Consider the following 16,182-nt stretch of genomic DNA (forward strand, 5'->3'; position numbering starts at 1 on the left):
CCACTGCCGGGTGATGGGTTTGGCCCAAAAGTTAATACAGACCTACAATTGTGGTGTAACAACCACATGCCGAATTTCATCCATCTATCTAGTTGCGTTTTTGAGTTATCGTGTTTACACACAGACACACACACATACACGTGCGCACACACACACACAATTCCAAAAAACAGTATTTTTGGACTCTGGGAGTTCTATAACGTCAAGATTTTTTTCATCAAGAATTTTTTCATGATTACTATACTTTCTCTATACTTCGTATATGAGAAAGTAAAAACGATTTCTCCTGTGTGAAGTGGCAGGTGAATTGCTGTCAACCAAAAGCAGACACCTGAGAAATAAACTGAAATGTTACTCACTCATGATTTTTCTGTCCATACAGTAAAGTTTTTGTTGACTAGCACATTCTGATTCCAGCCGTTTGAATACATTTTGATATACAACAAGTGCAAAGAATGGTGGCACGTAAATCTCTTTCTATTTCTCACGCTTTATGCACCCGCATTCAGCTTGCTCTGTCACTGCAAATGCTGTGTGAACAGCCGCCCTCCATCACCAGCCACTGTTCACTGGATGAATATGAGCGGGGACGGCTCGAGGTGGATGACTTTCTGTTTTAGAGTTAAAACTTACAAAGGGTTAAAGACTAACGGCAAGAATATTCATTCAAAAACGAAAACTAAAAATATTTTAGTAAATTATTATTTTATTTCAGTTAGTCTTTCCAGCTACTTTCATAGTTTCGTTTAGTTTTAGTTATTCATTTCGGTTTTGTTAATTATTTTATTTCAGTTTACGAAAATGTTTTTTTTAATAATAGTTTCAGTTTTGATTTTAGTTTCCGTTAACTATAATAACCTTGATCTGCATCTTGCTCTGTTACACCCATCACCTGCATGTCTCTCACCACTTCCATAAATGCCTCTTTCCTGGCTGCTCTATCCTTAGCATCCTTGTCCCAATATACCCAACATCTCTCCTTTGCACATGTCCAAACCAACGCAATCTCACTTCTCTGACTTTGTCTACAAACCATCCAACCTGAGCTGACCCTCTAATGTACACATTTTTAATCCTGTCTATCCTCGTCACACCCAATGCAAATCTTAATATCTTTAACTCTGCTACCTCCAGCTCTGTCTCCTGTTTTTTGGTCAGTGCCACTGTTTCCAACCCATATAACATAGCTGGTCTCACTACTGTCCTGTAGACCTTCCCTTTCACTCTTGCTGATATCTGTCTGTCACAAGTTATGCCTGACACTCTTCTCCACCCATTCCACTCTGCCGGCATCTCTCGTTTTCACCTCTCTCTATTTAAACTCATCCACCTTCGCCAACCTGCATCCTTACATTCCACTGACCTCCCTTTCATTTACACACATGTATTCTGTCTTTTTCCTACTAACCTTCATTCCTTTCCTGTCTAGAGCATATCTCCACCTCTCCAGGACCTCCTCAAGCTGCTCCACACAGCAAACATCATAGTCCACGGAGACTCCTGTCTAATCTCATCTGTGAACCTTTCCATCACCATTGCAAATAAGAAAGGGTTCAGAGCTGATCCCTGATCTAATCCCACATCCACGTTGAATGCATCTGTCACCCTACTGTGGACCTCACCACTTATCCATAACTCCTTCCAGGGCTAAGGTGTAAAAGATCTGGAGGCAGTGGTTACCTTATGGCCTGAAGCCCTTGTGATGCAATAGTTCATGTCTCTAACCTTGATTATTCATTCAATGCATGCATATTATTTATTTTTAATTACTATTTCACAAAATACTTTGAAAAACCTTATTTATTTTTTATGATATGCATGAAGCTTTAATGGAATAACTTGATTTTTGTAATGTTTCATTGTGATTCTATTACTTTTTTTATATTCACAGGGAACACAAATGTTTTTAGGTCCATGTGGAGGTCGAGACTGCATTGGTGAATGTCAGTGTTTTCCAGAAAAAGGAAGTCTTGTAAGTATTTATTCATTTATTTATTAAGTCATTAATATTTTATTTAAATATACAGAAGGTGTTACTATAGTCTAGAACTATTTTCCTCCATCCCTCCAAACTTCATTACTGACCCTTCTCATCACTGGCAGGCAGTTAACAGAAACAAAAACAAAAGAAAAATAGACTTCAGCTACAGAAGACTTAGAAAAGGTGCTAAGTTTAAGTCTGTCAAGGGTATATATGTAATCAGGGATAAGTTGACCAATAAATGTTTCTATGCATTCTTTGTTATCAGACATGGTAACTTTTCTTGGCATGACAGTGGTAAATTTGAATATTTGATTGGTTTTGGGGAAGAGAGCAGAACTCCACATGTACTGAGCTGAGACCTCAGCTACAAGAAGAAAAAGTAAGAAGTGGATGCTTCAATTGAAGAGAATGGAATGCTTCTAGCCCTCACTCGTTTAATATATCTCCTAGCAAAGATATACCAGACTGACACCAATGAGAGCAGGAAATTGGACTGCCTCCGATATTTAGGGCTGAATTATGAAATAAAGGAGTTTGGAGGTGCCTTCTTGGTAGAGAACTCATCAATTATTCAACACTATTCCAAGTCTGAAGGGCATAAGCCACAATGGAGCCAACAACAGCAGACAGAGACTTTATTTTATTAGAAAGAAACAGAAATTAATTTTCGGAATGGGGGAAAATATATTTTTTTTCAATGGGCAACCAGCTAGGGATGACTGTCCTAAGAGCCAGAACTCTGGTGGGATAGAAGAAGGAAGGATGAGAGCTAACAAAGTTAGTTCTAGGGAGCAAAATCATGTTAATAACTGCCAGTCTGGACCTGAATGAGAGGGGAAGGTGGGACACAAAAAGAAATGGAGTCTGCTACACCCTTCAGATCACAGTGGAAGTTGGCAGCTGCAAGCTCCTGGACCCTGGCATAGATGACCAATTCCAGGTATCTGAAAGACACTAACCAGGAAATGAATGAAGGAAATCTAGAGAGATGACAGGAAGAATTTAGAGGCAAAAAAACAGATTTAGACCAGTTCATCTTATAACCGGACAAGGCTGCATAGGGACTGATATTGTCTGAGTTGCTACTGCCAGGGGCACTAATGAAAGAATAAGAGAAGTGGGGAAAGAGAACTGCCCTGTCTGGATCCTTGAAACACACAAAAAGGGTTTGGGGGGTGGCGGGGGGTTTTGTTGGTATTAATAAGAAGGATAGAAGAAAGGGAAGAATAAATGTTCTGAACCATTTTTATAAATGGTTAAGCCAAAGTCCATTGTACTTAGGACCTTCCACATAAAGGTCCAGTTCATCTTGTCAAATGCCTTCTCTGCATTTAGGGAAAAAATAACAGAAGCCAAGCAAAGAGTACGAGCAACATGCAAAACATGCAGCAAGTGCTGAACATTGTCAGCTGTACGACAGGATTTAATAAAGCCAATTTGATCAGAGTGAATCAGTTTAAGAATCACTGCTTACAGCCGACATGCAAGCACCTTTGCCAGCAGATTGACATCAGAATTCATCAATAGTAATGGGCAATAAATGGAGCAATTGGTGGGGTCCTCACCCTGTTTAAGCAACAAGGTAATCACAGCTGAATTAAATAAAGGGTTGAGATGGGATGAAGAAAGGGCAGAGTTAAGCATTTACAAGAGTGGGACTAAATTAGATCTCCCTGTTAAGTATGCTCATGTCACATTATTATCTTTATATTTTATTTTTGAGGAAAACAGAACATAGTGAAAAATTGACATATTTATAAATGAAACACAATTGACTAGACAGATAGAAGAAATGTATTTGTCCCCCGAGGAACATTTGGCTTTTTACAGCTCTTTAAATAAATAAATAAACACACATACTTTTATAAGCACATGTCAGAATGACTAAAGAGGAAGAAAATTAACATCATTCTGGACAAAAATGTTTAAATGCCTATCAGACAGCCTTGGTGTCACCATCACCTCTAACCCATTAACAGCTGTGTATACTCTCAGATGGGCTTAAAGTGGAGAAGGACAAACTAACTGTAATTGCCTTTACTTCACTACTAGCACATAGACTTGTCTTGCTCAACTGGAAGAATCCTAGCCCACCTCTTTCAAGTCAGTGGGTAACCAATGATATATACTATTTGAAATTGGAAAAAATCTAATTCTCACTTAGAGGATCTGTTCAAACCTTTTTTAAAACCTGGTAGGAACTCATCAATAACATTTTAGAATAAGCATTTATATTAGGGGAAAAGACTCTTTTCTTTCTTTACTACTCTCAACAGTTTTGCTCTGGCTGTTGGCCTTTCTCTCTTTCTCATGGGTGGGGGTGGATATGAATTTAGATTTAAGTTTGACTTGATTGTATGGAATGTTATTTGCTTTTAATAAATCCAATAAAAGATCCAAAAAAAAAGAAGAAAATCAAAAAGAAAACCAAATTTCTGACTTGGCTGTCACAGTCACAGTGAGGCATTATGCAGACATATTGTTGTTGGTATACCTGTAAAGGAGTCCCAGTAGCGTTTCTTAACGCACTCCCACTGAGTAATTTGTTGGAGAAAAGATATGCAGCATTTTTCATAATGTCAATCAGTTTTGTTTTAATTCTCTCCTTTGCTACTAACTCCAGGGGATCCAGAGTGTGTCCCATAACTGTGCCTGCTCTTTTAATTAGTTTGTTGATTTTGTGTACCTCTATTGAAGTGATGTTAGAAGCCCAGAACACCACAGTCTAGAAAATCACACTGGCCATCACAGAGTTGTAGAAGATAAAATAAGAAATTAATAGGAAAAATAAACTAATTTTAACATAGGAACTCAACATGCGAATACAAGCGGCTGAAATGAGTTTCCTCCGCAGGGTGTCTGGGCGTTCCCTTAAAGATAGGGTGAGAAGCTCAGTCATCCAGGAGGGGCTCAGAGTAGAGCCGCTGCTCCTCCGCATCGAGAGGAGTCAGATGAGGTGGCTCGGGCATTTGATCAGGATGCCTCCTGGACGCCTCCCTGGTGAGGTTTTCCGGGCACGTCTAACCAGGAGGAGGCCCCGGGGAAGACCCAGGACACGCTGGAGGGACTATGTCTCTCGGCTGGCCTGGGAACACCTCGGGATTCTCCCGGAAGAGCTAGAAGAAGTGGCCGGGGAGAGGGAAGTCTGGGCATCTCTGCTCAAGCTGCTGCCCCCGCAACTCGACCTCGGATAAGCGGAAGAGGATGGATGGATGGACTCAACTAGGGCTGGGCGATTAATCAAAAAGTAATCGAAATTGACATTCAGAACCTATAATCGATCAAATTTTTCCAGGTCGATTATTTCGATTACTTTCCCTTTAAAAACACTACCGCTTGTGGAGTCACGTGAACCTGCTCCGTTATGTTAAGTTATTCCGCCGACATGTCGAGCATGGAGAGCTTAAACACTGACACAACTGAGCAACAAGAGCAGCTTGTACCAAAGAAAAACGCAGTCTCCGTCATTTGGACACATTTTGGCTTCAGTAAGGATGACATCGAACAAAATGAAGTCAGATGTAGACACTGTAGAAAAACAGTTTTGACGCCCAAAGGTAACACCACCAATTTGTTTCAACACTTGAAGCACAATCACGTTACTGAATATGAACAGTGCATGGCTCAAAAAAAACCAAAAAGAGACTGACAAGCGCCCAGCAACAAGTGCCTCCGCAAAGCTGATGTCGATAACACAAGCGTTCACAAATGCCACACAGTATGAGAAGAGTTCAAGAAGATGGAAAGAAATAACTGACGCTATTTGTTATTACATCGCAAAGGATATGACTCCCTTGGCTACAGTGGAGCGAAGCGGGTTTAAACACCTCGTTAAAACTCTCGACAGAAGATACACTGTGCCATCGCGATCACATTTTTCTAAAACTGCGCTGCCAGACATGTACAAGACATGTTGTAAAAATGTAGCTGCTGAACTGAAAAAGGTTCAACACTTTGCAGCCACATCTGATCTCTGGTCAAGTAGGACGATGGACCCATTCTTGAGCCTTACTTTGCACTACATTGACGACGATTGGAAGCTGCGCCAGAGATGCCTTGAGACGGCATATTTTCCAGCCGATCACATGGCAGATATGATTGCGCAAGGTCTGAAAGATATGCTTTCTGAATGGGACCTCGCGGAAGAAAAACTTTCAGCCATTACAACCGACAACGGTGCTAATGTTGTCAAAGCTGCTGCGCTTAATGGATGGTTACGACAGCAGTGTTTTGGACACCGCCTACACCTTGCAATTGGTAAGTACACGTCAGCTTAGTTAAATATAATAGCATAAAAGCAAAAGAGGTCATTAGGAAGCTTTTTTAAAGGGAGTGAGGCAACACCTTCAGCAAGTTCAGCTACACCCACTCTGTCACTTCAGGAATCGCTAGAAGCAGAGATGAGCAGCTATTTGGTGTCCCCCATGCTGGATAGTGAGGCAAATCCACTGGACTGGTGGAGGAAGCATCATGTACACTTTCCCACTCTAAGTAAGGTGGCAAAAAAGTATCTCTGCATACCAGCTACTAGCTCCCCATCAGAGCGGGTTTTCAGTTCGGGCGGAAACATTGTTACATGCCTCAGGTCTTGCCTGAAACCTGAAAAGGTTAACATGCTTGTGTTTCTTAGTAAGAACTTAGAGTAAATTCATGTTCATATAGTGACATGACAAGATCGCTAAGATCACCTCATGCAACAGTGTTTAGAGAGTTCTATTTTCATTACAACATTAAAATATTTGTTTACAGAAGATGCAAGAAATGCACTGTTTAAAATATTATTTACAGGATATATAAGAGTTATTTTATTTAGAAGAGATACTGCTTATTTTCTACTTTTAATAAGAAAAACATTGAAAATAATTTATTTTGTTTCCAAAAGTGCAAGTTATTTATTTTGACTTTTTTTATAAGAACAAAGTGACTGTTCGTTTTAGGCAATGTGTGCTTTAATTTCAGTTGTTCAACATTGATGTTCAATAAATAATCACATATAGTAGATAGTGTGTTTCCTTCAATTATTTTAAAATCAAGTAATGCACCCTTCATTCAAAAATCTCTCACTTGTAATATGTGAGCATATTTACTGTACAAAACTTGTCAGTGAACTATGAGGGCAAAAAAATAAATAAATAAATAAAATAATCGTTCATTAATCGTAATCGAGTTAAAATGTTCAATTAATCGAGATTTTGATTTTAGCCCAAATCACCCAGCCCTAGACTCAACATGTCTTTATAAATCCAAATGAATTTACAAGCTGATCTTGATTGCTTGTATATGGCAGGTACATAAGACGTATTGTTACTAAAAAGAACAGAAGTCACTACAGCATCTATATGTGTATATCTATGAACAAATACTCAACACAGAGAAACTAGAACACCTTTTTTACAATTAGCAAGAACAAAAACAATATGCTCCTTCTCATGATTATTTAATTGATAATTAAAAAGACCATCTACAATTTACTTGAACAGCTGTTTAAATGAAATGAACTTTTCATGAGTAACAAATGCTTATATTATTGAGCTTCCTGCTGCTGCCTAGAGAAAATTAATTCTTACAGCTTGAAGACAAGTGAGTGATGGCACAAAATAATTGTAATTGCAGATTACTATCCATGAAACATGACTTAATTCTACAAATATCTATTTTCTGATTATCATTTCCTGAGTACTTCTGTACCTGCTAACTGGAATGAAGAGGGACTTTAGACTGTGAAGGACCTTCCCTGGACCTAGATGAAGACCTGTCTTTTTCTTCTTCTTCTTTCAGCTGCTCCCATTAGGGTTTGCCACAGCGGATCATCATCTTCCATATCTTTCTGTCCTCTGCATCTTGTTCTGTTACACCCATCACCTGCATATCCTCTCTCACCACATCCATAAACCTTCTCTTAGGCCTTCCTCTTTTCCTCTTCCTTGGCAGCTCTATCATTAGCATCCTTCTCCCAATATTCTCAGCATCTCTCCTCTGCACATGTCCAAACCAACGCAATCTCGCCTCTCTGACTTCGTCTCCCAACTGTCCAACTTGAGCTGACCCTCTAATGTACTCATTTCTAATCCTATCCATCTTCGTCACACCCAGTGCAAATCTTAGCATCTTTAACTTTGCTACCTCCAGCTCTGTCTCCTGCTTTCTAGTCAGTGCCACTGCGTCTCCATCCCATATAACATAGCAAGTCTCACTCATGTCCTGTAGACCTTCCCTTTCACTCTTGCTGATACCCGTCTATCACAAATTACTCCTGCCACTCTTCTCCACCCATTCCACCCTGCCTGCACTCTCTTTTTCACCTCTCTTCACAATCCCCTTTACTCTGTATTGTTGATCCCAAGTATTTAAACTCATCCACCTTCGCCAACTGTATGCCCTGCATCCTCACCATTCCACTAACCTCCCTCTCATTTACACACATGTATTCTGTGTTGTTCCTACTGACCTTTCATTGCTCTCCTCTCTAAAACATATCTCCACCACTCCAGGGTCTCCTCAACCTGCTCCCTACACTCGCTACAGATAACAATGTCATCAGCAAACATCATAGTCCACAGGAACTCCTGTCTAATGTCGTCTGTCAACCTGTCCATCACCATTGCAAATAAGAAAGGGCTCAGAGCCGATCCCTGATGTAATCCCACCTCCACCTTGAATGCATCTGTCACTCCTACCACAGAACTCACCACTGTCACATTTCCCTCATACATACAGTATCCTGTACAACTCTTATGTACTTCTCTGCCTCTCCCTACTTCATTATACAATACCACAACTCCTCTTCAGGCACCCTGTCATATGTTTTTTCCAGGTCCACAAAGATGCAATGCAATGTCTTCTGGCCTTCTCTATACTACTCCATCAACATCCTCAGAACAAAAATCACATCTGTGGTGCTCTTTCTTGGCATGAAACCATACTGCTTCTCACAAATCATCATCTAACTTCTTAACTTAGCTTCCACTACTCTTTCCCATAACTTCATGCTGTGGCTCATCAATTTAATCTCCCTGTAGTTACTACAGTCCTGCACATCCCCCTTATTCTTAAATTTTGGCACCAGTACACTTCTTCTTCTCCACTCCTCAGGCATCCTCTCACTTTCCAAGATTCCATTAAACAATCTGGTTAAACACTCCACTGCCATCTCTCCTAAACACCTCCATGCTTCCACAAGTATGTCATCTGGACCAACAGCCTTTCCATTTTTCATCCTCTTAATAGCTGTCCTTACTTCCTCCTTGTTAATTAGTTGCACTTCACTATCTCCACATCATCCAACCTCTTCTCTCTTTTGTTCTCTTCATTCATCAGCCTCTCAAACTACTCTTTCCATCTGCTCAACACACTCTCTTCGCTTATGAGTACGTTTCCATCTTTATCCTTTATCACCCTAACCTGCTGCAAATCTTTCACACCTCTGTCCCTCTGTCTAGCCAATCTGTACAGATCCTTTTCTCCCTCCTTAGTGTCCAACCTCTCATACAACTCATCATATTACTTTTCTTTAGCCTTTGCCACCTCTCTCTTCACCTTGTGCCTTATCTCCTTATACTCTTGTCTACTTTCTGCACCTCTCTGACTATCCCACATCTTCTTTGCCATCCTCTTCCTCTGTATACTCTCCTGTATTTCCCCATTCCACCACCAGGTTTCCTTTTCCTCCTTCCTCTGTCCAGATGTCACGCCAAGCACCCTTCTTGCTGTCACCCTTACTATATATGATGTAGTTTCCTAACTGTTTGCCAGTTCTTCACTACCACCCAGTGCCTGTCTCACCTTCTTCCTAAACTCAACCTTGCAGTCTTCCTTTTTCAACTTCCACCATTTGATCCTTGGCTCTTCCCTCACTCTCTTCCTCTTCCTGATCTCCAACGTCATCCTACAGACCACCATCCTATGCTGCTTAACTACATTTTCCCTTGCCACCACCTTGCAGTCTTCAATGTTCTTCAGATCGACTCTTCTGCATAGGATGTAATCTACCTGTGTGTATCTTCCTTCACTCTTGTATGTAGCCCTATGTTTCTCCCTATTCTTAAAATATGCATTCACCACAGCCATGTCCATCCTTTTGGCAAATCCACTATCATCTGACCTTCTTCATTCCTCTCCTTGACACCATACCTACCCATCATCTACTCGTCTCCTCTGTTCCCTTCACCTACATGTCCATTGAAATCCGCTCCAATTACCACTTTCTGTCCCTTGTGTACACTGTTCATCACTTCATCCAACTCACTCCAAAAATCTTCTTTCTCATCGATCGCACACCCAACTTGCGGGGCATGTGCACTAACAACATTCATCATCATACCTCCAATTTTCTGCTTCATAATTATTACTCTGTCTGACACTCTTTTCTCTTCCAAAACACTTTTGACATACTGTTCCTTCAGAATAACTCCTACCCCATTTCTCCTCCCATCCACACCATGACAGAACAATTTGAATCCACCTCCGGTCCACCTGGCCTTACTCCCCTTCCATTTAGTCTCTTGCACACACAATATATCAACCTTAATTCTCTCTATCATATCTGCTAACTCTCTCCCCTTACCTGTCATACTGCCAACATTCAAAGTTCCTACCCTCAGTTCCACTCTCTTTACCTTCCTCCTCTTCTCCTGCCTCTGGATATGTCTCCCCCCTCTTCTTCTCTTTCTTCGGTCAATAGTAGCCCAATTTCTGCCAGCACCCTGTTGGCTAACAGTACCGGTGGCGGTCGTTGTTAACCCAGGGCTCGACTGATCCGGCATAAAAATTTTTATTGTTGTCCACATATTAATTTAGCAAAATTTTACACCATATGCCCTTCCTGACGCAACCCTCCCCATTTAGTGGTGGCTCTGAGGCTAGGGATCTGCACTGGCAATCGGAAGGTTGCCAGTTCAAATCCCGTAAATGCCAATAGGGACTCTGCTCTGTTGGGCCTTTGAGTAAGGCCCTTAACCTGCAATTGCTTAGCGCTTTGAGTAGTGAGAAAAGCGCTATATAAATGCAAAGAATTATTATTATTATTATTATTATTTATCCGGGCTTGGGACCAGCACGAAAAAACACACTGGTTTGTGCATCCCCTGTGGCTGGGTTTATGTGTATATCTGTAATTGCGCACAATTTGAAATTGTTTATACCATTTTTGTTTGATGTGAAATACTCATAAATCATTTTAAAATAGTCTGACAAACAGATTTAACAGACACACAGATTACAAGCTTGATAAACATCTGCTATATATAACGTGTGGAGACATTGCCAGAGATTTGACATTGTATATCGCTAGCATCCAGGAACATGTGAAGCAAGGCAAAATAATGTTCAAGAGAGGCGGACCACGGGTTGAGAAACTGCACCATGCTGACATCTTTTGATTTCATTTTACCAAATAGGCCCACATACTGTAAAGAAAGCAGGTGCTTAGGATGTCAACACTTTCGTTATTTATTTATTTGCAAGAACTTTTATTTTAATTAAACGGTCAATTGCAGATGAGCACACCCAGCTATTGGGATGCTTTTGAAGCATTGTTTTGTTTTTTTCCTGTCCCTAGGAACTCTCCCAGTTGCCCAAATATATAAGTTGTTAAGCCAGTTCTATCTGTCTCTGGGTTATTGAAGAAAAAAAAAACAGCCACTGCAAGGTAATTCTACTGTTCAGCTTCACTTGTCACCATGGTGTGAGGACTCTCCTCAATTCTACCCCCTCTTAAACCTTACCTATATTACCCTTGTCCTGGGAGGTGTGCTGTCACTTAAAATCAGAATCCCCTTCTCTGAGCTCTCTTATCTCTCACTGCATGTAACACTATATACCGCTGCATCCATGCAGAATAAGCAGGGCACACCATCGTCCTGCATCCTGCATTACGCTGCATGTACTGACCACATGCAATTTATACTGTTTCAGAAATTTTATGAACTGTGATTGCATTTGCTTAAAAATCCAGCAGGTTGAGCAGTGAAAAGATTTAAATGGAGAGCTACAAGTGAAAATCCAGCATGGGAAGCAGTGAAAGTTTGAAATGTCGTCTTTCTCAATGAACAGTGTTTACATGCAGGTCTAGCCTTAGCGACTGTTATTTCTTAAAGGATGGAATTTAATTTCAACACCATTTGGATTTTTTTTTTACTTTTAAACTGTTATTATTCTGTTGTGTGTGAACATGAAGTGTGCTTTCAGGCTTACATCCTCACAGAGAAAATTCAAAATCATTTTATTTTTTAGAAAATGCAAACAGTGATAATAATTTAAAACATTTTAATTGTGCCTTTTCAAAACAAGATGAACTGATAAAATAGTATCAGCACTATAGATAAATATACTATGAAAATGTACACAACCAAATTCCATCCTTTTCATGAATTTTTTATGCTTCAGAATGTTACAGTTAACTGCAATGTTTTATCCATTTCTAATACAGACTTAACAGTAGATAAAAAAGAACTTGCCGTTAATGATAAAGAAAGGCACCATTTAAATCTACTTGATTGCAGTATAGTGTTTTGGAAACATTTTGACATTCTTTTTACTTTTTTAAGAACTTAGTTGTCCCTATAACAGAAATAGCTAATAAACTATTGTTTCCTGGTGCTCCAAAAACTGATCAGTGTGTTACCTGTTGTTTTATGTCTTGTGCATACTTGTAAATCATGTTCACAGTTTACATAAAGGATGCTGATGTACATTAATTACTATACTAGATGGTTATTGGCTTGGTTATCACAATTGTTTTAAAAAAAAATATTTCTTTGCTTTCACTACAACATAAATAATACAGTAATAGTAACAAAAACAACACTGCATTGCGCTGCAGGCTATGACTGCTTTGCTAAAAGGTGATGTGGAGTTTCAAGTATAATGTTCATTGATTTGATGGAACGTTTGCCTTATTTGCATACACTTGTGAGGCTACGGCAAACAGGAATCGTTGGTTATTGCAAACAGTATTATTTTACCAAGATGTCATATAATCTCTTAAATTATTTTAGACAACTCAGTTTATTTCAGTGATCTAAATTAATTAACGCATAGGAGACTGAGTATACCATGTATACCCATCACTGTGAATTATCTATTTTACTTTTGGATAGACATTTTAGATAGACATTTGTTATGAGTGAGAATTGTTTATCACCTCTGTATCGCAGATTTTGTTATTTTAGCTGCGGTGATTATATACAGTAGGGTAACCACAAAAAAATGACTTATTTTTTCAAATTTATTGAAGGTATTTACTAGCATGCAGCCGCACATGGCTAATTTTCTATGAGATTAAACAACTCTTACATGAGCTCTCCCCCTCCCCTTCTCAGAAAACACAAGAGACTCTGTGAAATAATATTTTGTATTGATATTTAGAAAGTGTTTCCTCCTTTTTTGTGTAAGAAAAAAGTGTAAAGTATATACATAGATAAATTGGAAACAAAACCAATGTCCTTGCTTCAACCAGAGCCACATCAAACAATGAAACAAGCCAGACCCACGCTATCGCTTTGTGGTAAGTCAATGAGTGCCCTTAGTTTGGAACTATGAGCATAATGATATAGCTTTTTACTTATGACTAGTTTGTGGCCAGCTGTTGCATTTTGTTTGTGATTATTAGTGTTGATCAATGAATTTCACCAAAGCATTATTTGCAGCGAATTTGCTGCGTTTGTTTTTGCCCTTGTTCATCGAATTATTTACTGCTAATTCGGCCAGTTTAGGAGAACTATTTTCCTCAGAGCCCCAAAATGCTGTCTGAGGCCATTACGACATCTCCCTGAGTTGTAACAGCCAACATTGGATGAGACCACCCCTTGGGTATATAATGCTGATCATCTGCATTACAGACTTTGTAGACCTTAGTGGTAGTAAAGATAAGTAAATAATGCAGATTCCCAAAATTTTATTTTAATGAAACATTTACAACATAAATAGCAAGTTATCTCCGCTTGTCATCAAATGTGCAGGTTTATCTTCAAGTTCCATGTCAGTATAAGAGAAGGAGGCGTGTGCCCTATGCATGCATAATTAGCCACATGGAGATAAAAAAACAAACATTGAAGGAGCCTGATGCACCCCCCTCCAAACACAGGAGACTATGAAATAATACAGTAATCCCTCGCTGTATCGCGCTTCGCCTTTCGCGGCTTCACTCTATCACGGATTTTATATGTAAGCATATTTAAATATATATCGCAGATTTTTTGCTGGTTCGCGGATTTCTGCGGACAATGGGTCTTTTAATTTCTGGTACATGCTTCCTCAGTTGGTTTGCCCAGTTGATTTCATACAAGGACGCTATTGGCAGATGGCTGAGAAGCTACCCAACTTACTTTTCTCTCTCTCTCTCTTGCGCTGACTTTCTCTGATCCTGACGTAGGGGGATTGAGCAGGGAGGGCTGTTTGCACACCTAGACGATATGGATGCTCGTCTAAAAATGCTGAAAGATTATCTTCACGTTGCTACCTTCTGTGCAACTGCTTCATGAAGGGACATGCTGCACGGTGCTTTGCATACTTAAAAGCACGAAGGGCACGTATTGATTTTCGATTGTTTGTTTTTCTCTGTCTCTCTCTCTCTATCTCTCTCTCTCTCTCTCTTTCTCTGCTCCTGACGGAGGGGGTGTGAGCTGCCGCCTTCAACAGCTTTGTGCTGCGGTGCTTCACATACTTAAAAGCCAAACAGCCCTATTGATTTGTTTGCTTTTCTCTATCTCTCTGACATTATCTGCTCCTGATGCGCACTCCTTTGAAGAGGAAGATATGTTTGCATTCTTTTAATTGTGAGACGGAACTGTCATCTCTGTCTTGTCATGGAGCACAGTTTAAACTTTTGAAAAAGAGACAAATGTTTGTTTGCAGTGTTTGAATAACGTTCCTGTCTCTCTACAACTTCCTGTGTTTCTGTGCAAATCTGTGACCCAAGCATGACAATATAAAAATAACCATATAAATATATGGTTTCTACTTCGCGGATTTTCTTATTTCGTGGGTGGCTCTGGAACGCAACCCCCACGATGGAGGAGGGATTACTGTAATGTTGAAAGATTTATTACTATTCACGAGAGGCTTCTATCTTTTTGATAGAAGAAAAAGTGCAAATCATGAGTACAGATGGTTTGGATAGCCTTAAGCGTGACTTCAAAAAATAGAACAAGCCATTATGACATGGCACTTTGAATTTTCTGCCTTTAACAGACCTTCATATTTTTTCTGACTTTTGACGATGATTTTGGCATCTCTGCTTTCATGAAATATATGATTGTGTTTCTCTGTATTTTTTCTTCTTTGATCTCACAGAGGCACAAAGGTGCAGTGGTTGGTACTTCAGCCGCACAGCTCAGGTCACCTTTTTGGCCACAATAATCGGTCCAGTATATTTGGGAGATGTTTCCCTAGCCCTCAGGTACACTTTAAAGATGATTGCATCATTATAATCCAGTCAAATGTAGTTCAGTTAGTCTTTCCCATTGACTTCAATGCATTTCGCTAACTTCAGTGATATTTGTGAACACTTATGTGATTTCTCCAAACTCAAGGTGAAGTAAACACCATGGAGTTTGCTCATCACTAGTGGTTATCATTTATTTTGAGTTTTTTGTTGTTTATGGTATGGTGGTGCAGGTATTAGCACTGTTGTCTCACAGCTTAGATCACATTATTTGGTCACAATAATTGGTTTAGCAGAGTTGTCAGATGCTTCCCTAGCGCGCTAGGACACTTAACACTGAAATTCCTGAAGCCCACGAAAAAAGTTGCAACACGGGCCACCTTGAATTCCTTCACACCTTTCCATCAGCATCTTTGTTTTGCAAATGTGTCAATCAGCACATGCAGCATCCAGCCTGCTATCCCATCCCCCACCAACACTGTTGAAGTTCTCCCAGCTCAAGTCTGTTTTTCTTTGTTATGATAAAAATTAATAAAGTGCTGCCGTGAAATATATAATGTGTGAAGACGGAAGTTCAAATATCAAATACTTTAACTAAAGGTATAACTAAACAAGGGTGCCTTTATTCAAGAAAGTAGTCAAAGAAAAATAAATTATTCAATTTACATGTTGCTGTCAAAATGTAAAAACCGAAACCCATTTATCAATACTCAAATCAAATCAAAATAGTAACAATAAAAGCAGCTCCTGCTCAAAATGATAATTCTGGAGGGCACCCAGATTTGATCCCAGTACCTCTTGATTATGAGTCAGCAGT

General features: G+C 39.6%; 2 protein-coding genes across 2 annotated transcripts in view; one reads left to right on the forward strand and one right to left on the reverse strand.

Annotated features, from left to right (window-relative positions):
- The window catches only part of col4a6 (collagen, type IV, alpha 6), a 542,265-nt gene that overhangs the window by 69,490 nt on the left and 456,593 nt on the right, over positions 1-16,182 (forward strand). Inside the window, exon 3 of the mRNA XM_028815433.2 lies at positions 1,892-1,972. Coding sequence (XP_028671266.1) covers positions 1,892-1,972 — 81 coding nt within the window. The remainder of the gene's footprint in view (positions 1-1,891; positions 1,973-16,182) is intronic.
- The window catches only part of LOC127529743 (craniofacial development protein 2-like), a 928,907-nt gene continuing 921,254 nt past the window's right edge, over positions 8,530-16,182 (reverse strand). Inside the window, exon 2 of the mRNA XM_051934401.1 lies at positions 8,530-8,648. The gene's annotated coding sequence lies outside the window, so the exon portion shown is untranslated. The remainder of the gene's footprint in view (positions 8,649-16,182) is intronic.

The sequence above is a fragment of the Erpetoichthys calabaricus genome, chromosome 12, assembly GCF_900747795.2.
Source record: "Erpetoichthys calabaricus chromosome 12, fErpCal1.3, whole genome shotgun sequence".
Lineage (NCBI taxonomy): Eukaryota > Metazoa > Chordata > Cladistia > Polypteriformes > Polypteridae > Erpetoichthys > Erpetoichthys calabaricus.